This window comes from Thalassophryne amazonica, chromosome 2 (genome assembly GCF_902500255.1).
Source record: "Thalassophryne amazonica chromosome 2, fThaAma1.1, whole genome shotgun sequence".
Taxonomy (NCBI): Eukaryota; Metazoa; Chordata; class Actinopteri; order Batrachoidiformes; family Batrachoididae; genus Thalassophryne; species Thalassophryne amazonica.
In genome coordinates this window covers 52,912,865-52,933,725 of record NC_047104.1, presented here as the reverse complement: position 1 = coordinate 52,933,725, position 20,861 = coordinate 52,912,865, and the positions used below count along the sequence as shown (strand labels likewise).

General features: G+C 41.5%; 1 protein-coding gene across 2 annotated transcripts in view; it reads left to right on the top strand.

Annotated features, from left to right (window-relative positions):
- tox3 (TOX high mobility group box family member 3) overlaps positions 1 to 20,340 on the top strand; it is a 190,900-nt gene extending 170,560 nt beyond the window's left edge. For both annotated transcript variants that reach the window (XM_034186165.1, XM_034186157.1), the window contains 4 exons: positions 17,033 to 17,296; positions 17,452 to 17,682; positions 17,772 to 17,852; positions 18,227 to 20,340. In XM_034186165.1, coding sequence (XP_034042056.1) covers positions 17,033 to 17,296; positions 17,452 to 17,682; positions 17,772 to 17,852; positions 18,227 to 19,003 — 1,353 coding nt within the window. In that variant the 3' untranslated portion in view covers positions 19,004 to 20,340. The remainder of the gene's footprint in view (positions 1 to 17,032; positions 17,297 to 17,451; positions 17,683 to 17,771; positions 17,853 to 18,226) is intronic.
- Positions 20,341 to 20,861: the final 521 nt, after the last annotated feature.

Genomic DNA, 20,861 nt, shown 5'->3' with positions numbered 1-20,861 from the left:
AAGGCTATGAAACTGGGCTATTAGTAAAAAAAAAGTAGAAAAGGGGGTGTTCACAATAATAGTAGTGTGGCATTCAGTCAGTGAGTTCGTCAATTTTGTGGAACAAACAGGTGTGAATCAGGTGTCCCCTATTAAGGATGAAGCCAGCACCTGTTGAACATGCTTTTTTCTCTTTGAAAGCCTGAGGAAAATGGGATGTTCAAGACATTGTTCAGAAAAACACTGTAGTTTGAATAAAAAGTTGATTGGAGAGGGGAAAACTTATACGCACGTGCAAAAAATTATAGGCTGCTCATCTACAATGATCTCCAATGCTTTAAAATGGACAAAAAACCAGAGACAGGTGAAAGAAAATGGAAAACAACCATCAAAATGGATAGAAGAATAATCAGAATGGCAAAGGCTCACCCATTGATCAGCTCCAGGATTATCAAAGACAGTCTGGAGTTACCTGTAAGTGCTGTGACAGTTAGGAGACGCCTGTGTGAAGCTAATTTATTTGCAAGAATCCCCCGCAAAGTCCCTTTGTTAAATAAAGACGTGCAGAAGAGGTTACAATTTGCCAAAGAACACATCAACTGGCTTAAAGAGAAATGGAGGAATATTTTGTGGACTAATGAGAGTAAAATTGTTCTTTTTGGGTCCAAGGGCTGCAGACGGTTTGTGAGACGACCCCCAAACTCTGAATTCAAGCCACAGTTCACAGTGAAGACAGTGAAGCATGGTGGTGCAAGCATCATGATATGGGCATGTTTCTCCTACTATGGTGTTGGGCCTATATATCGCATACCAGGTATCATGGATCAGTTTGGATATGTCAAAATACTTGAAGAGGTCATGTTGCCTTATGCTGAAGAGGACATGCCCTTGAAATGGGTGTTTCAACAAGACAATGACCCCAAGCACACTAGTAAACAAGCAAATTCTTGGTTCCAAACCAACAAAATTAATGCCTCGCAGATGTGAAGAAATCATGAAAAACTGTGGTTATACAACTAAATACTAGTTTAGTGATTCACAGGATTGCTAAAAAAGCAGTTTGAACATAATAGTTTTGAGTTTGTAGCGTCAACAGCAGATGCTACTATTATTGTGAACACCCCCTTTTCTACTTTTTTTTTTACTAATAGCCCAATTTCATAGCCTTAAGAGTGTGCATATCATGAATGCTTGGTCTTGTTGAATTTGTGAGAATCGACTGAATCTGGACATAACATGAAACGTTATCGTCTGTTTTTTTTGTTGTTGTTTTTTCCTGTTTTTCACCTGCATTAAAGAATTCTGGTGCTACATTCACTGCTACAATATGTCTCCTACAGCTGAAGTACCAGATGTGGTTTCTCGTTGCACATCCACAGGGAGATTTGTGCATACTACAGGAGACCCCTAATATCAGTGGCATACTGTTCTGAAATGAGCCCTTTTACTGAACCTTAATGTCACCTTCACAGTTTTAGTATGCCTCCTGTTGTCAGCACATCTGGCGCAGCATCTGGCTTGTTTACAACACAGGAGGTATATGATCACATTGAGTAAATGTCACGATATGATGTTAGTCACTGTGAGGATTTTTGCAGAGCACACAGAGTATGATGATCCTCTGTAAGGAGAGCAGATGTGAATAGATCGCAGGTGTTAAGGATACAAAGCGCAATCAGCCCCAAAACGACAGCGAAAATGGGACCCAAATGTGCAACAATTTCACGTGCAGATACATAATTCATGCGGCCTCCAGAAGCTTATCAACTGTAAATGCTGATACAGGCTTCTGTCCAGATCTTCCTGAACCTTCATGTGGCAGCTCTAAAAAGCTTTATTTGGAGTCCAGGCTCAGCTGCACTGAAATACATCATGAAGCAGAATTATTGTCGTCATAAGAACTTAATGAAGTGATTCTCGCCTAATCCACCTTTTCACTGGTGTGCTTGCTCAGACATGGAACACGAGATGGAGTAATCATGCTCTTGATGTTGATACTGTTACAGTCTATAGATTGTAACATTGTTGTCTGGGGGGGTGGAAAGACATTTTCAAATGCCACAATCGTAGAGGCATTGAGGAGGAAAAATGGAAATGTCACTGGCTGACGAGTTGTCTACAGACTTATTACAAAAATGGAAGATTCATTTAGGAGAAACGACACGAAAGGACAAAAGCATGAGAGGATAGATGATGATATTGATGCTGAATTTTTTTTGTGGACCACAATAACATCTGTGTGAACAAAATAAAATGCTGCACATTTGTTGGATCGCCCTAATATTACAGATACTTATTTCCCTTCCATATGGAACTGGGCTTTGAAAATTTTACAGTTCTTTTTTCTGCTTCCATGCATCTGGCATGTAAAAGAATAATTGCAGCTTTTAAAATATCTCTGCTGCATACAGTAAATGAGCCCCAGAAGGCTTTTGCCTAAAGAATTTTCATTTCATGGTCAGTTAAGCTTTCTACATCTGGAAGAAACGGAACCTTGACACAATTACATTCCTGGCTGTTCTCACGACATGCTGGAGGATTAGATTTGATTCTCAAACATTATTCCTCTTTAACACCATCTGCATGGCTCATGTCTTCGATCGTGTGGAGACTATTAAAAATGGACAGGGAGAATGTGGGTTTCTGTTCCTCGCCTCGTGGCATTGTCGTTGATCCACTACTCGCTCGTTATCAGTCATTGCGTATTACACCACAGGATGACTTTTGTTGGCCTTTCATTTGTTTATTTAGTTCTTTTCCTCTAAATTGGATTGATCCCTAAAACTCTAAGCAACAATGTTTGTAGAATTTAGAATCATCTACGCTTTCATTTTTGCAATGAAAAGAGAATGCAACTTATAAGAGATACGTAACAGCAATTTTTATATATGCAGAGAAAATCATTTACAAATGCCCTAAGAGGGGTGTTTTGTCATCTTGTCAGCACACTGATAAAGAAATGACAACCTTATATACATGATTACATTTTGTGTTATTTGTTATGGCTGCGGGGGAAAACAAATAAACCGTGCACTATTGCAATTACATTTTTCATCAAGCTGCTGTGCTCATATTTCCCAAACACTCCTCTCCATTTTGTTCCTCTCTACCAGTTTACAGCTGGAGAATATTTTGTGTCTTACCTCAATGTAATGAGAAACCCAACCAGTGAATATACCTTTGCTATTTTCTGAACCATCTTCCATGTCATTGCACTGCCAAGTGTTTTTTGTTGTTGTTGTTGTTGTTGTTGTTGTTGTAACTAATTCCTCTCCCATAACGTTCAGCGTATGTCTTGCAAATTGGCCACAGATGCTACATGTCCTACAAAGAGAAATGCATTTTCTCAGCTGCAGTGTGTCTGGCAAGCCGTGAATCCAAAGTCATTATTTATTTAATCTGCTCTCCTAACAAGCTTCTGACTCTCATTTTTGTCTCCCAGCATGTGTCCTCCTGATTTCTGATTGAGTCTCAATAGTGCCAAATAGTACGGCAGCCTGAGCCGCCAGTGTTACTTTATTCACAATTTCTTCTCGATTTTTCTCCCCCGCTGCACAGTGAGGGTCTGCGGGTTCTTTTTCAAAAAACACCTGGTGCCTTCATCACCTCTTTTTTATGATGAATGTTAGCAAGTACAGATGAGGACTATGTGGCCTACATGATTGGATTCTGAATCAACAGCAGTCACCTTGCTCTATCAGATGTTAAAAGTCAATATTTATGGGATATTTGAAGGCCTGTCTTCTTATATTTACTACAGTGTATTTGTTGGAAGGGTCTGTTTCAGGTGTTAAATCCACAGTAGCAATGAACTTCATAAACAAAATTTGTATAAAAAGCTGTGATTGTAAAACTTGATACATGGGTCATGTTTAAACCCTACCCACCCTTTGAGCAAGTACTTTGGCAGTAGTGGTAGGGAAAAGCTCTCAAAGGCATTTTTTTTTTTTTCGGAAGATGGGAAGAAACCTCAAGCATACCCAAATTAGTCGGTTGACCATCTGCTTTGGCCATACTAACAAACAATGAAATAAAATAAATGCACAAGAAGGAATAGTCAGACAGCCATAGATTACATATAGTGTCCAGTTACTGTAATGCTAGAGATGGCTTAAAAGACAACAAAAAGGTGAAGAGCAGAATCCCAGTAAAATGGGCTACAATTGGTGAGTCAGTGTTTATACTACAATTGGTGAATAGGAAGGTGATGGTCTAGTGGTTAAGCATTGGGCTTCAGACCAAAGGATCTTCGGTTCAAAACCCAGCCAGGCTGGAAAATCACTAAGGGCCCTTGGGAAAGATCCTTAATCCCCTGGTTGCACTTGGTGTGTAGTGAGTCCCTTGCATTGCAGTACCCTGACATCAGTGTATGTGTGTGTCTGGGTGAATGCGAGGCATAATTTTTAAAGCACTTTGAGCTTCAGATGCAGATGGAAAAGTGCTACAACCCCATTTCCAATGAAGTTGGGACGTTGTGTGAAATGTAAATAAAAACAGAATACAATGATTTGCAAATCCTCTTCAACCTATATTCATTTGAATACACCATAAGGACAAGATTTTTAATGTCCAAACTGATAAACTGTTTTGTTTTTGTGCAAATATTTGCACATTTTGAAATGGATGCCTGCAACACATTTCAAAAGTTGGGATGGGGGCAACAAAAGACTGGGAAAGTTGATGAATAATCAAAGAACACCAAATTGGAAACAGGTGAGTGTCATGATTGGGTATAAAAGGAGCATCCCTTAAAGGCTCAGCCGTTCACAAGCAAAGATGGGGTGAGGATCACCACTTTGTGAACAACTTCATGAAAAAATAGTCCAACAGTTTAAGAACAATGTTTCTCAACATTCAATTGCAAGGAATTTAGGGATTCCATCATCTACAGTCCATAATATAATCAGAAGATTCAGAGAATTTGGAGAACTTTCTACATGTAAGCGGTAAGGCCGAAAAACAACATTTAATGCCCATGATCTTCGATGCCTCAGGCGGCACTGCATTAAAAAACTGACATCATTGTGTAAAGGATCTTACCACGTGGGCTCAGGAACACTTCAGAAAACCATTGTCAGTTCACACAGTTCGTTGCTACATCTGCAAGTCCAAGTTAAAGCTCTACCATGCAAAGCAAAAGCCACACATCTACAACATCCAGAAACGCCGCTGCCTTCTCTGGGCCCGAACTCATTTGAAATGGACAGAGGCAAAATGGAAAAGTGTGCTGTGGTCTGGTGAGTCCACTTTTCAAATTGCTGGAAATTATGGACGTTGTGTCCTCCGGACAAAAAAGGAAAAAGACCATCCAGATTGTTACCAGTGCAAAGTTCAAAAGCCAGCATCTGTGATGGTATGGGAGTGTGTTAGTGCCCATGGCATGGGCAACTTACACATCTGTGATGGCACCATCAATGCTGAAAGGTACATCCAGGTTTTGGAGCAACACATGCTGCCATCTAAGCATCGTCTTCTTCAGGGACGTCCCTGCTTATTTCAGCATGACAATGCCAAGCCACATTCTGCATGTGTTACAACAGCGTGGCTTAGTAGTAAACTTAGTAGACTGGCCTGCCTGCAGTCCAGACCTGTCGCCCATTGAAAATGTGTGCTGCATTATCATCAATCAATCAACTTTTTTCTTGTATAGCGCCAAATCACAACAAACAGTTGCCCCAAGGCGCTCATTATGAAGCACAAAATACGACAAACAGAGACCCCGAACTGTTGAACAGCTGAACTCGTACATCAAGCAAAAATGGGAAAGAATTCCACTTACAAAGCTTCAAAAATTTGTGTCCTTGGTTCCCAAACACTTATTGAGTGTTGTTAGAAGGAAAGGTGATGTAACACAGTGTTAAACATACCACTGTCCCAGCTTTTCTGAAACATGTTGCAGGCATCCATTTCAAAATGATCAAATATTTGCACAAAAACAATAATGTTTATCAGTTTGAACATTAAATATCTTGTCTTTGTGGTGTATTCAGTTGAATAGAGGTTGAGGAGGATTTTCAGATCATTGTATTCTGTTTTTATTTACATTTTACACAAGTGCGTAATCAGAGTCTGAACCAGAGTGTAATTATCTGATGATGAAGTGGACTTTATTGTTCTGGTCTGAACAAACGAAAACAGGTGGACTCACCAATCTGTGCGCACACATTTGCACAATGAATCGGACCGCGCACTTCTCGTTCCATCTTCTCCAGGACTCATGCGTTTCTGCTCCAGCGCTGAGTCCTGGAGCACAGCAGGGTGGAGACACACACTGACCCAGCAGTCAGCAGGCTCCAGGGGCAGAGAACACAGGAGTTCAGGTAGAGAATCCCCCACCCCCCAAACTCCAAAACACTTTTTTCTATTGTTTTGTTTGTTTGTTTTGTTTTTTGGCCACTAACCCAGCAAGGACAGTCTGTACAAATATCAGTAAAAAAAAACAAACAAAAAAAATGCTACAAAAACACGGAATTAGGGAAAAACACATGGATATTGAGGTGGAATATCTGCACAATTTTTTGGAGCTTCTGATGTGCATTGAACAGGAATTGTTTTTCTGAGTGCCACAAATATAATTTGTGTGGCATCTTATTGTATGTAAATAGCCACAAAAATATCTGAAGCATTTCCTGCATTTTAATGTGAATTGTTGTATATAAGTTTGTTTATGCTACATTTGTTTACAATTTATATTTACATTCTAATTATGAAAATGGTTTTGTTGTGTGGGCCGCTGAAGAGGAGGTACTGCTGGCCCACCACCACCAGAGGGCACCCTGCCTGGAGTGCGGGCTCCAGGCACAAGAGGGCGCTGCCGCCTCACAGGAGCCGCCGGGGTGACAGCTGTCACTCATCACCTATGACAGCTGTCACCAATCATCTGATCTTCATCTGTATATCAGCAGGACGACATCTCCACCTCTTTGCCGAGATATCGCTATTCTTAGGAGGTAACGAGCTCAGCCGATTGAATTATCTTTCTGACAGCAGAATATTGTTGCTTTGTGTTTTTGACAGCAGAGTGAGTGCTTGCAGCTGGAGACCGAGTTGGACTTTTCTCCTACCTGTTGATAAGTAACCATACTCCTGCATTTACCAGCTTTTTGATGAGAGGTGGAGGTGGATTTTCCCACCATACGTGTTGCTGGGTGTAAACCTACCTACATCTAACTGTTTTGTTCCTCGCCAGCAGTACCAGATCCGACAAGCGGAGGCAGTGACCACCTGGGAGTTCGGGACTTGGCGGCTCCAGTATTCCCGGGGTTCGGTGGCGGAGGAAATCGTGTGGTTCCGGTTCTGCTTTGGACAGACGTCTCTTATCTTTGAGCCTGCCCACATGACACGTTCTGTACATTGACTTCATTGCATACTATTGTGACCTGCCATGTTTGTTGTGCTCATTCACAACAGTAAAGTGTTGTTATTTGACTTCCTCCATTGTCCGTTCATTTGCGCCCCCTGTTGTGGGTCCGTGTTCCTACACTTTCACAACAGGTTTGTTAAAAATATTTCTGGTTTTCACAGTAAAAAACTTTTTTTCTGATTCAAACTTTATGTTTCCTGTTTTATTAAAACAGGGTCACTGTTTTAATGCCCTATGTCAGAATGAAAGAAAAACTGTAAAGTCACACAGGTGAGGTTGTGCTGAAAAAAACACCAAACAAGGCCAGGTAAACAGTTTTTTAAGGTAAATTGTGAAGGTAAAGCCAAAAGTAGTCAAAAACGCCCCAAAATAGCCAAGACTCCAGAGGGTTAATGCTGAAAAATTATACTGTATTTGTTGTCTTTCCGGTGTCTGATTCTCTCTGTTTGAGGTGAGCCTCCATCCAGAGATGGGTGTCTACTTCTGCAACCCTCCCATCCTGTGCACCGGCAAAATTTCCTGTATATTCGTTTTTAAAATTCCATCCATCCATCCATCCATTTTCTTCCGCTTTATCCGTAGTCGGGTCGCGGGGGCAGCAGCTCAAGCAAAGCCGCCCAGACCTCCCGATCCACACACACCTCCCCCAGCTCCTCCGGGGGAACCCCAAGGCGTTCCCAAGCCAGCCAAGAGATGTAGTCCCTCCAGCGTGTCCTGGGTCTTCCCCGGGGCCTCCTCCCAATGGGACGTGCCCGGAACACCTCTCCAGCGAGGCGTCCAGGGGGCATACGGAAAAGATGCCCGAGCCACCTCAGCTGACTCCTTTCGACGTGGAGGAGCAGCGGCTCGACTCCGAGCTCCTCCCGAGTGACCGAGCTCCTCACCCTATCACTAAGGGAACGCCCCGCCACCCTACGGCGGAAACTCATCTCGGCCGCTTGTACTCGCGATCTCGTTCTTTCGGTCATGAGCCAAATCTCATGACCATAGGTGAGGATCGGAACATAGATCGATCGGTAAATTGAGAGCTTTGTCCCCCTACTCAGCTCTCTCTTCACCACGACGGTCCGATACAGCGACCGCATCACTGCAGATGCTGCACCGATCCGTCTATCAATCTCACGCTCCATCTGTCCCTCACTCGTGAACAAGACCCCGAGATACTTAAACTCCTCCACTTGAGGCAAGAACACTCCACCGACCTGAAGAGGGCAAAGCACCTTTTTCCTGTTGAGAACCATGGCCTCAGATTTGGAGGTGCTGATTTTCATCCTGGACGCCTCACACTCGGCTGCAAACCGCCCCCGTGCACGCTGAAGGTTTTTAAAATTGTTTTGTAAATTGTGTCAGTAGCATGGCTCAAGTAGAGGGTCGCCTTTTTGAGTCTGGTCTGCTTGAGGTTTCTTCCTCAAATTATCAGAGGGAGTTTTTCCTTACCACTGTCGCCTGTGTGCTTGCTCTGGGGGTTGATAAGGTTAGACCTTACTTGTGTGAAGTGCATTGAGACAACTGTTTTGTGATTTGGCACTATATGTAATTAATTTGGTGTTTGGTGAGTAATGTTCTGACCATGCATGAAATCGACATTGCAATTTACCTCTTCTGCCACTGTCTGAGCTGCTGCATGTTGAAAATAAATGACTTTTTTTTCCAGCCGCACCGGCAGAGGGAGGGCAGAAGGTTGAGTTCCGTATGGCAACCTGGCTGTTGCAAACACCCAACAGACAGGAATTAATGTCTGGTTTTATGATTTATAAAAGTTTTTGACCATTCGGTCTTACTCACTTTGCCAGCAAAGAAATGTTAGCGGAATTAAATTTAGAGGAAGCTAATTAATCTGCTGATGGTTTTCAAAATTAGCTGAAAAGATAATCCGCTAATGAAAAAGTTAGCTTTGCTGATTAGCGGTTAGCAGATTAGCGGAACTGTGCCCACTACTGCATAAAATCACATGAAGATAAATTGCCAATATTCTTACTGTATGACTGTAGTACAATGCAGATGCCATACCATCATATGAAAACAAGGAGTGCACCTTTTCCTTCACATCTTCAGAAATCCTGGGCACTCCCTGGTGTGGATTATATAATGTGACGCAGCTCCATAATATTTACTACATCCTGCAATTGGTGTTTTTCCGTAACACTAAAACTTGTATAGTACATGTGTTTTATTAAAGTTATTACTTCCTGTTTTGGCTTTAAAAGTTGAACATGTTGTGCTTATTTTATGCCACAGTCAGCTCTGATAATATACTAGACTCTTTCCAGTCTGTGAACCCTCCATTCATAGGAGTCAGAATCAAGAGGCTGGTGACGCATATGGCTTTTCCATTTTGCTCATTAGAGGTCGCTGTGGAAACGGTGAAACAGTTGGTGCTGGACTATACCTTCAACAAAAGATTGAAGCATTTGAGTTGTTTTTGTTTTAAACTGTGGTATTATGTGATACGTTCTTGCTATTTCATTGACCAAAATTGTGATCCAGTGTCTTCATGTCTGTGCAACAGCTCAGTTGCGGTGATGCTTTAGAGCCTTTGGTCAGATTTACTGTAGGTCAACATGGCGCCCAACTGCTTTACGATTGACAAATGCTTTTGGAGTCAGATTCTTTTTAGTGGACAGACTTAAAAATGAGGGATTGTATATTCAAGGCCAATGTTACGTTGGAAGTGATGGATGTTGGGTAGTAGTAAGTAACCAGCCTACTAGTCCTACAGCAACATCTGCAGGAGTGGAGGTCATAGTGATCACAGGGATTTGAGGGAAATTTAAGGACATTTTAAATACATTTATTGTAGCAATAGGAGAAGCAAGAAAATCAGTCCAGTATTGTGCAAAATAAATATCACAATGTTCCGCTGTATTTGCTTATTTATTTTCCCTGCACATCCCTAGAATAAAATTCCATTGGTTTTGACTGGTCAAAAATCACTATATCTCGAATCAAATGGAAAATGTGACCGCTGTTGCAGAAAACATGTTTTTCTACACTTCCCTCTTATCTCCCTTTCAAGCCAAGAAGCACTGACATGAGTTGTACATCAATTTAAGAGAGTGGGTTTTTTTTTTTTTACTTTTTTCTGTTTCTTTTCTCTCTGAACAGACAGCTATTGTGACATACTGGGTCAGTCAGAAATGAAAGATATTCATGCAGGCATGCAATACTTGTAATGAAGTCTCAGCTTGACCTTCTGCATGATTGATTCTGTAATTTATTTTTCTCAGGCAGCTCTCAAAATGAAATGATGTCATGGTGGACAACTTTTAAATACCCAGAATGCATCACGAGAAATGGCGAAAGGTGTACGGGTCAGTGGCTGTACCGGACCAAGGGGGAGCTAACCTCCAGCCAGAGCGAGGTGGAGGAGAAACAAATAGAAAGAGAAGGGGGGTAGAGAACAGGGGAGATAGAGGGCAAGGGGGAGAGAGAGGGGTTTGTTTTTAAGTGGGGGTTAGAGCTGGGAAAGATGGACTGAGTTTGCACATCACAGAGAGAGAAAGTAAAGGAAGTGTGTTTGACTGTGACACAGCACAGGAAAGAAAAACAATTTATCTTCATGCTATTATAGCCTTTACCAGCATTCTGCATTCCATTTTCTCATTTGGCTTAAGCACAGACTTTAGGAGGTTGCAGAAAATGGAGGAAGAAAATAAAATGATGTACCCGTTTAGAAGCCGAGTAAAGGAATATGTGCAGAGCACTGATAAACTATCTTTAATAGGACTGACCTTTCATGCTGGCAAAAGTTACTGGGGGATTCATCCTTATAATTACCATATAGATGATTTTACCCCTCTCTTGCCATGGAACATTTCCAAGAGCTCTGGCATTGATTGAATGGAAATTGAACTTGTTAACATTCCTTTCAGCCTGTTACAGCTTAGTACACTGCACCACTGTTTATACATTCTCATTTCTGATTATCAATATTTTACACAGCAGACCTGAGCTTGTGTTCATTGACATCAGTGTTGAGATTTTTATTGCTGGTGATTGCATTTTTTTTCAGTTGCTATCAGGCTGTTATTTTAATTAGTCAATAGAGATGCATATACAGTATTTTAACTGCTCAGTTTTTGAAAAGGTTCACATTGTAGAATGTTTGCAGTGTTCACTATAAATGAGATCAAATTGTAGTATAATAAAGCTCTTTTTTTCTACAGTTCTCTAGCCAGAATATATTTTTGTCATGTAGAAAAAAGAAATTCCTTTTTACGATATGAAAATTAATTTTTAAAGTCCAGAATCTGTATAATTCAAATTCAGTTGCTGGCAGACAAGGTGGAAATAGTGTAGGGTGGTACTGGTTTCGTTCATCAGAGGGCATAATGAGTATTAAGCCTTAGGCCCCACCGAATAATAAGCCATAAATAATGAGCCACGCATAGGTGTGTCAGCAATTATTCAAAGAATGATCCATGTTTTAAGCTATCATGTATCTATCATATCATATCTATCATATCTCTGTAGTTCACATGTGCCACGTATCAGCCTCTAGTGAGCCACGACTGACCTGTCATTTGAGCTTGGTCCAGCCTTGAATGGCTGGTGTTGCCGCATATGATCCACGTAGCGCCATGTAACGTGACGTTGGTGCACATTTAGGCATGGGTTTGGTCAAACCCTCCTGCCCTCCCACACTTGGTCCCTTTAAAGTGTGGGTTTTCAATTCACAACATCCATTCAAGATGTCGTCACATTTTTTAAACACAGTCCAAAAAATGACTGTACAATCTGGCCGGTGTGCGCATCCGTGCATCAGGCTGCTGTTCACCTGTGTTTTAGAGTCATTAAATGCAGCAGTTCTGCGTGTTCACCCAGCTCTCTGTGACCAAAAAAAAAAAAAAAGACACCACAATGAGGTGGCTGCCTTAATTATGTACACCCGCAACTGTGTGGATCACATCCCACGCAACACAAGACACATCTATAACCAGACCAGCAAGAACAGAATCACAGTTTCCTGGACAGTTGCCTCTGCACTTCTTCTCGCTGGCTTTATTTCTTCACAGCTGCTTATAAAGAAGGAATGAACATGCAGCTGTTTTACCAAGCTATTACAATATAAACATTACAAATAATTTACCTTTTAGGCTGTTCTAAATATGTTCACTTCAGCGCACGAGACAGAGAGGAGGAAAAAAGCTCAAAATGTCTTCTGTGCTACCAGAACCGATTAGAGGTGTTTTTAACATCCAAACTGTGACAGAAAATGAATAATCCTCTACAAAATTATTATTTTATATACAGCGTTCGGCGCACAAAGCTGGTGGGATTGTAGTGCGCAAGAGGTCTGAGCCAAAATAGCCTGTCCAAAATAGCCTGTCCTGTCCTCGTAACGACCAGGTGCTCGGATAATGGGCTTTTAACAGCCTTATCCTCACTGCAAACATGCCTCTAAAATCCTCATTCATCTTCATAGTACCTTGTACTCAAACTACCCCACGCTGTTGTAAATTTTGAACTTCTTGAAATTAGCACCACGGTCAGAGATGAGCCACGTTAGCCGAATATTCTGCCTCTAAGAGCCTCTCAGAGCCACTATTCTCCCACAATTGTTGAATAACTGGACTCGTACCTCAAAAAAAAAATGCTACGTGGCTCATTATTCATCATTCATTATTCAGTGGGACCAGGGCTTTACTTGATACCACCTCTGTTTCAGTCAGACACATGAAAAAGAAAGGCAGATGGGGAGAAATTTTCCTGGAGATCAAATTAATCACTGATGATAATTTAATTAAAGGAGTGGCAGCCAAATCTGAGATGCACTGAATATTCATCAATCAAGCATGAGCTGGACCAAGTAGGTGTGGCCGGTGTGTTTGAGCAGACTGTCATGGTTAGAAAATCAGCTGTTCAGTTCTGAGCAGTCTGCTGCAGGCTTGCCAAACAAGGAAAAATCAGTCCAAGAAAGCAAGAAGAGGTCTGCTGCCTGATGTAGCAGGCAAAGTGATTCATCGTGTTTCATCATGGCTGTCCTTCATTGCTGAAGATGACTGTCTTGTATTTGAGTTGAGGGCTATCTCAAACAGGCTGTCGTGTGGGCTGTCAGACCTGCCTGGGCTCTGTAATAATGTTGACAGTTGTTACATTGGAAAACACTTATTCTTAGGCCTACTGCCGTCACATCTGCTCCATCGCCACAGGGCTTCCTCCACTCTCAAACAACAAAACACCTTGCACAGTTTCAAAGCCAGTTGGCATTGTGCCTCCACCAGACTGCCTCTCTGGGCCTCAATGCCTAATACAGTGTGGTACACAAAAGTGCAACATACATTGTTGACGAGGTGGTTACCCTGCATTAGCAGCTCACTTGCTTGTTGATTTCATTCGTTGGCCTTAGTTGAGGCTCCTCCGCATGCCATCTAGTGTTAACACCATTGGCTCTGGAATGAGCTCTTCGTCGCTTGCACCAACGGACATCCTGCTGCCGACGTCTGGACCTGTGACCCTAGTAGGGAGGCACGAGGGTACTATCACTTGCCCAAGGTGAACCCTCAGAGTAGTGGAGGGAAGGAGTCGTCTTACTTCTTCATTCTCGACTGGCTCCAGGCAAGGTCTAGCCACTGCACGTAGGCAAAATGATATAGCAATGAAATAGACATCGCCCAATTTTAATCTCAACTGTTGTTGACCAGATCTTCTGCAGCCAAGCCTGGAGTTGTAAAAGATACATTGGCAGACAGCAGTTTATTTCAAGAAGTGTGAGCTGGGGGAGGTGTGTGTGGATCGGGAGGTCTGGGCGGCTTTGCTTGAGCTGCTGCCCCCACGACCCGACTCTGGATAAAGCGGAAGAAAATGGATGAATGGATGGATGGATGAATGTGAACTACAATTTATGATATACTGTCCAGTCTTTAGAAGTATTTTTTAACTTTTACACTTGGTCTGTGTTGCAAAAACTAAACAAAAATCATAAAAGTAAACAAAAATTATAGTTTATTATAATATCAAATTGCAATAGTTGTAGAATCATATTTCTTAAGAATGGTGATACGTATGAAATCGGCACCCAAGTATCATGATACATATCATATCAGGGAATACGTGAATCATTGCAGCTCCAGTATTTTTTATATGTTGATGTTTTTGCAGTAAAAACACACACAATTACGATTAATACATAATAGATTTACAGAAACACAAAAAACTGATTATGGAATAGGTTTCAGTTCGTTAGTATTTGGCGTATGCACACACAGACACCTGAATAAGGAGGCTGCATCTGGCCACTGTGTACTGAATATAAGAGTTTATTTGCAGATTGACGACTGCTATCAAAACATCTAGTTAGATTTTTTTTTCTGACTGTCCACAGTCTTGCAATCAAAATGCAAATGAGAACCCAGAGGGACATTGTAAACAGTCCATTTCTACATTCATATTCATAATCCAAGCAACCGTTAGTGATTCTTTTTTTTTTCTTCCTACGCTTGTGTGCTATTGTTATTTTTTATGTTAATTCAATTCAGACTTCTGCAAATGCTAATATTGTACTGATGCAACTATAATTGCTCTTTTGGTAACATAAGTGACAAGGAAAACTGCTGCTACTCCAGTTGTGGCTATAATACGTGATTAATGAAAGCATTCAGCAAGCTGTTTAATGTGATATGATTAAGTGTTGCATATTTTCTGCAGTCGTTAGTGCATATGTTTAGGATGCACAACATCCAAAGGCCATTTTGGGGAAATCGACATACTTGAAACAAATGGCAGAATGGACCATTGCTCTGAGTCCAAACAGCATCGCTGAGACAGAGCAAAAGTGTTATTATGCAGATGGCCACGACTAATGAGCTCAGTGTGCATCTTTGATGTTCGCAGTGAGCAGAGAGCAAACTGTGAGCAGCCATGTTCCCAGTAATGAAGATGACAATAGCACTTGGAGCAGAAATGTAAAATATTCAGTCACTGGCTTGTTTATTGCAGCTTTTATTTGCGAAAACACCGAACACTTTTATAAATCGTAGCAATATGTTTTGAAGTTGTTTCCACCTTTGCCATATTTTCTGTGCATATTTCAATATAAATGTGTCCTCTCTTTCATAGATTAAATTTATGATAAGCAGCAGGCATGGCATATGAGAAATGGATTTTAAATCCAATATGTTTGTGTTTGAAATGGTGTTGCAATATTGTTTTTGAAGACGGGCATTCATAAGGTTGCTTCAAGAAAGCCAGGTGTGCAGGTTTATGATGTGTTGATGTTGGGGGAGATTGAGTTTGTGCCACTGAATACCAGATGGATGTACGCAGAGTACAAATCACCTTTTCTGTTGTGTTCACATATTGTTCTTTGTTCTGCGTCAACCCTACTGGCTCTCTGATCAGTCTCGCTCTGGGAAGCTGGCAGTTTTTCATTTTTTTTATTTAATCCACGCCACAATCAATGCAATCATAATGCCTGTACAGTTTCTAAGAGTCTTTCACAAAACAAACGTGTTACCAGTGAAGAACTACATGACTTTTTAAAAATGTTATTACAGTGGATCAAAGAAGGGATGGAACTGGTCCAAGGCACTTAGCCAGTTAATTTATGGATTTGATTATGTAGAAGTATTTTTCCTACTTTTTGGCAGTCAAACATTATGTATGAAATATGCTTATTTCACAGAAATAAAGTTATACCCTTAAATTTGCACCACCCCCAAAATGAATAGGACTCTTTGTGCTGCTGGCTGCCTCAAACTAAACTGTCATGTAGGTGGTTGTACATACATTCAGTGTCTGACTTGGAACATTTTGTGGCATATGAGTGCACAGTTGTCCTTGGGGGAAGGGGCAATAGAAAGACTGCGTCAGATTTCCATACAATAGAGTTCTGAAATGAAGTAACTGACCTATGCAGCCATCTATTACGGGCTTATAAACTTGACTTCTTGTGTGCCAAGATAATTTATCATGGCCTGTAATACAGACATTTAAGACCGAGGACATTGTGACATGATATGTCACATAACAATCCACAGAATTCAATGACCTGATTTTCTCTCTGGTAAAAGGATACAGCTTCATATGCTGGACAGGAGAGTGTCATTGTGAGTGGCAGGACCATCTTTCAGTTGGTGATTCTAAGTGCAAGTCTGTAAAAGTAGCACAGTATCACTGAGCAGGAATTAAGGTCAACAAAATGTCCAAGCCTTTGGAAAAAACAAGAGCAGAGAATGTTAAAACATTTCATGAAATTATTAAAGCTACAGTATGTGGGATTTGTTGATGAGCAGGAATGGAATATAGCATTCATAACCATCTGTTAATTGGCGTACAGTGGAATTAATATGTTTTCATAAGCTTTAAATAAGACCTTTGTATTTACATGGGAGCGGGCCCTCTGATTGAGGCTGCCATATTGCACTTACATGTTGATACAGTAGCCCAAAAGGGACATATTTACTCTCTCATTTGTATTTGCAACAAGGCAGCTGTAAGCTATCTTGTCTTACTGTTGGATATTCCTTGGTGTTACTGCAACAGACAGTGTTGTGCTTGGGCTTGTTTTGTTCCTGAGGGGATTGGCTTTCCAGTGATATACACTCATTTTCATTGTGATAGCGATAGTGGCTATAAAATGTTCAAATATGAGTTACAGAGTGCTTGGTCCATGGCATACTGCTCTGGTTTGAAGGATTAAGTTTCTTGTTGATGAACCCTCGTGCTAAAAGTGTGTCATTTTCTTTACAGAATGTTGGGCAAGGCCATGCTCATCAGTACTCATCCAAACCAGCTATGGTGATGAAATCTATCATCAGTATGAACAGCCCCAATGGAATGATCTCCCGCAACCAGCTGACCACCATCAACCAATCCCAGCTCAATGCACCATTGAGTCTGAACATGGCAGGATCCAACATTGCTCACACTTCACCATCACCACCTGCTAGCAAATCAGCCACACCGTCTCCCTCTAGCTCCATCAATGAAGATGACCAAGATGACGCAAACAGGGTAAGAAAGGAGGCAGAAGTCATGTGGGTAAAGGCATTCAAGTCACAGCCCAGGGTAATTTTGTAGATATCACATTATTGGAATGGTGTTTGTTGCAGACAGGTAGCCTGTAGTACATGTTAAGAAGAGAGTTTATCTTACTCTGAATATTGCAGGTTATTGGCGAGAAGAGGCCAGCCCCGATAGATCCCACAAAGAAGCCCAAGACACCAAAGAAGAAGAAGAAGAAGGATCCCAATGAGCCCCAGAAGCCAGTGTCAGCCTATGCCCTGTTCTTCAGAGACACACAGGCTGCCATCAAAGGTCAGAATCCCAATGCCACCTTTGGAGAGGTGTCCAAGATTGTGGCCTCCATGTGGGATGGTTTGGGAGAAGAACAGAAGCAGGTAATGTAAAATGTGAATACTCAGACTGATTCAAAATTTAAAAGCCAGGAACCAAAATCCATTTTTAATGGGCTGTTCTGTCATCACAGGTTTACAAAAGTAAAACAGAAGCTGCCAAAAAAGAGTATTTAAAAGCCCTCGCTGCTTACCGTGCTAGCCTTGTTTCCAAGGTAAGCAAGTCTGCATTTTTCATCTTTGTTAAAAGGGGACAGCCCTTCTTAATCATTCAGGTGCAAAACAGTGTTTCAGCATTTGAATTTTTAGCACCATGGCATCGTTTTACCCAGAAAACATAGCATATGTATTGTCACACTATCAAAATAAAGCACTAAAACAATGCCATAGGACTGACATCTGTGATTTTGGAGTACTGTTTTGTACTAGAACAATTATGAAGGACTGCTTCTTTAAAATGTTTGGTGTTATTAGATCTATTGAGAGGTTCTAAAATAATTTTGACTAAAAGCAGAATCAACTGCCACTGTTTTAAGCTTGGAGCACAATTAATTTTTCCCCTCTTCTTCTCGCCATCTTCTCTGTTCAGGCTGCAGCAGAATCAGCTGAGGCCCAAACCATTCGCTCAGTTCAGCAGACCCTGGCCTCCACCAGCTTATCCCCAGGCCTTGTGTTGCCATCACCTCTCACCCAGCACCCCGCTATGCCATCAGCATCCCAGGCCCTCCAACAAGCTCTGCCACGGGCCATTGCTCCAAAGCCTCTGCAGATGAGACTCGGGGGCAACCAGATCGTGACCTCGGTCACAGTCTCCCACCAGAATATGTCCTCTGGGTTGTCCCAGCAGCTGCTTGGGCAGATGGGTGCCAGTAGTGCCATGGTAGCAGGTGCCCAGACCACTGCAGTGTCTCAGATGAGCCCACCCATGCAACCTGCCATGCAGCAGCTGCAGCAGCAGCAGCAACAGCTGCAGCAGCAACAGCAGCAGATGCAGCATCACCTTCAGCACCACCAGATGCAGCAGCAGCAGATGCATCACCAGCAGATTCAACAACAGATGCAGCATCAGCATTTCCAGCATCACCTCCAGCAACAGCTGCAGCAGCACCACATGCAACAGCAGCAGCAGCAACAGCAAATGCAGCTCCAGCAAATGCAGCTGCATCAAATGCATCAGCAGCAGATTCAGCATCTGCAGCAGCAGCAACAACAGCAGCATCAGTCCCAGTGTTCCCCTCCCCAGCACTCCCCCAGCACTCCCCATTCAGTGGGAGGCTCCGCATCACTCGGCAGCCCCCAGCCTGCACCACAGCAGCAACCACACCCTTCCCAAATTCAGGCCCATGCCCAGGTCAGCATTTACTGAGCCAAATGGAAATCCGATCTCAAAGAACAGGATTAGAATAAAAGCATCATTCCATGTTGCTTTTCTAAGTTGCACTTAAGAAGTGTGTAAGATTTAGAATGTTATGTAACGAACTTGTCCATTGTTATAGACGTATATGCACACGCTTGTACAGGGGAGCCGGTTTTTGTCGATGAATTGGGCCGAGATATGACAGGATCCTGTTAGGACGAGTGCCCAGTGATCGTTTTTGTTGTTGGTGAAGTCTTTCAGTTGTCAATTTCAAACTGAGTGGACACATGATGTGTTGAAAGATTTGTCTTTCACTGTTTTATTTAACAATAAAGCTTTATTTATGAGGCCAGCAGAAGGACGTTTCAACAAAAGGATTTCAACTGTTGTCTGAACTGAATGACTCACAGGAGCTGTGCTGGAAACCAGTAACTCATACGTCTGTCTTTGTTTCCACTCTGGCCAGTATGTGGTGAGATTTAGGGGGGGTTTTGTTGTTATTTTTTTCTTTCTCCCATCTTGCAGATTTTACTGTGCAACAATGGTGTGGCTGAAATTGATTATATTTCATGTTTTTAAGGCCCAGTGTTGTTTGAACTTGTTCAAAACACAGCTGTCATGAAGAATAACAGGAACTGGAAGTGATGTTGATCTGTGGAAGAGTGACTGAATGGCCCAAGACAGGATGTGTCATAAATCATTTATGTCATTGCATCATCAATCCGTAGCTGTAATCTGCTGTACATGTTGTAGTGGGACAAGACAAGACCTCCTTTACCCAGTAATCTACCCTCAAGATCATTTGCTCAAAAGTGTTTAACTAAGCACCCCTTCTAAAAAAAAAAACAAAAAAAAAAAACTTAAATCTATTTGTTTTTACCACAGATGTTTAACAATTAAATTATGTTTTTATTTTGTGTAACAAAGGGGATATTTTATGGTAAATACAAATTTCAGGATCAAAGCAGATGGTTTGGTGTATTGATGTATTTTTATTCTGCTCCTTGATACCGAAAAAGTTTTAACAAAGGAAAAACTAGCAGAGCCAGTTTGTTGCACTGCCAAAGCTAATAAATGAAGAAGACATTGGAGGTATTTTTGCCAGCTGTACAGACATCCCTGAAAAAAATGTACATTTTCATATCACCTGTTGTAAAGTTTTAATATGTGAGGCTTTAATTAAAACATTGTTAAACGACCTGTGGATTGCTATATCACATAGTGCGTTTTTGCTCTTTTACACTTTTTTTTATGAGTTACAATCATAGCGATGGATTTTGTTTGTATTTTGCTTAAAAAGCAACTGCTTTGAAGAACTGTCCATACAATAAATTCATATCAGTGTGAATTTTTTTAACTTGTTTTTGGCCTGTAATAGACACATGAAAGTGTCATGTCATCACATTGCAAACAAACTAATAACTGAACCTTACCCTTCTCTTACCAAGCATGTTCTCGTGTGCGTACCACAAAGCTGAAACTGACACTGCGGATTACAGCGCTGACCGACGTGAATACAGATGAGGAAACCGAACTTGCGCTGTTGTACTTTTACGCTGTACTGTACTGTTAGAAAGTTTTTCAGACTATGAAATATCACAGTTGGCAAGCTACCCACTTCTTCTGTCACTAGCTATCTGCACTTGTGTTCAACAATAATAGCAGTGTTTATAAAAGTGAGTAAAGTTCAGAATCCTTATAACAGTTATTTCCATACACACAAATGCATTGGGAACACTGCACATTCTATTTCAAATCAAAACAAAAAGAAAAAAAAGATACAAAAAATGTATTACTTTGCAGAAAGTGAAGAAATGGGAATATTAGGCTGTTCCACTATGTGTTGGAAACCATTCGGAAGATTCAG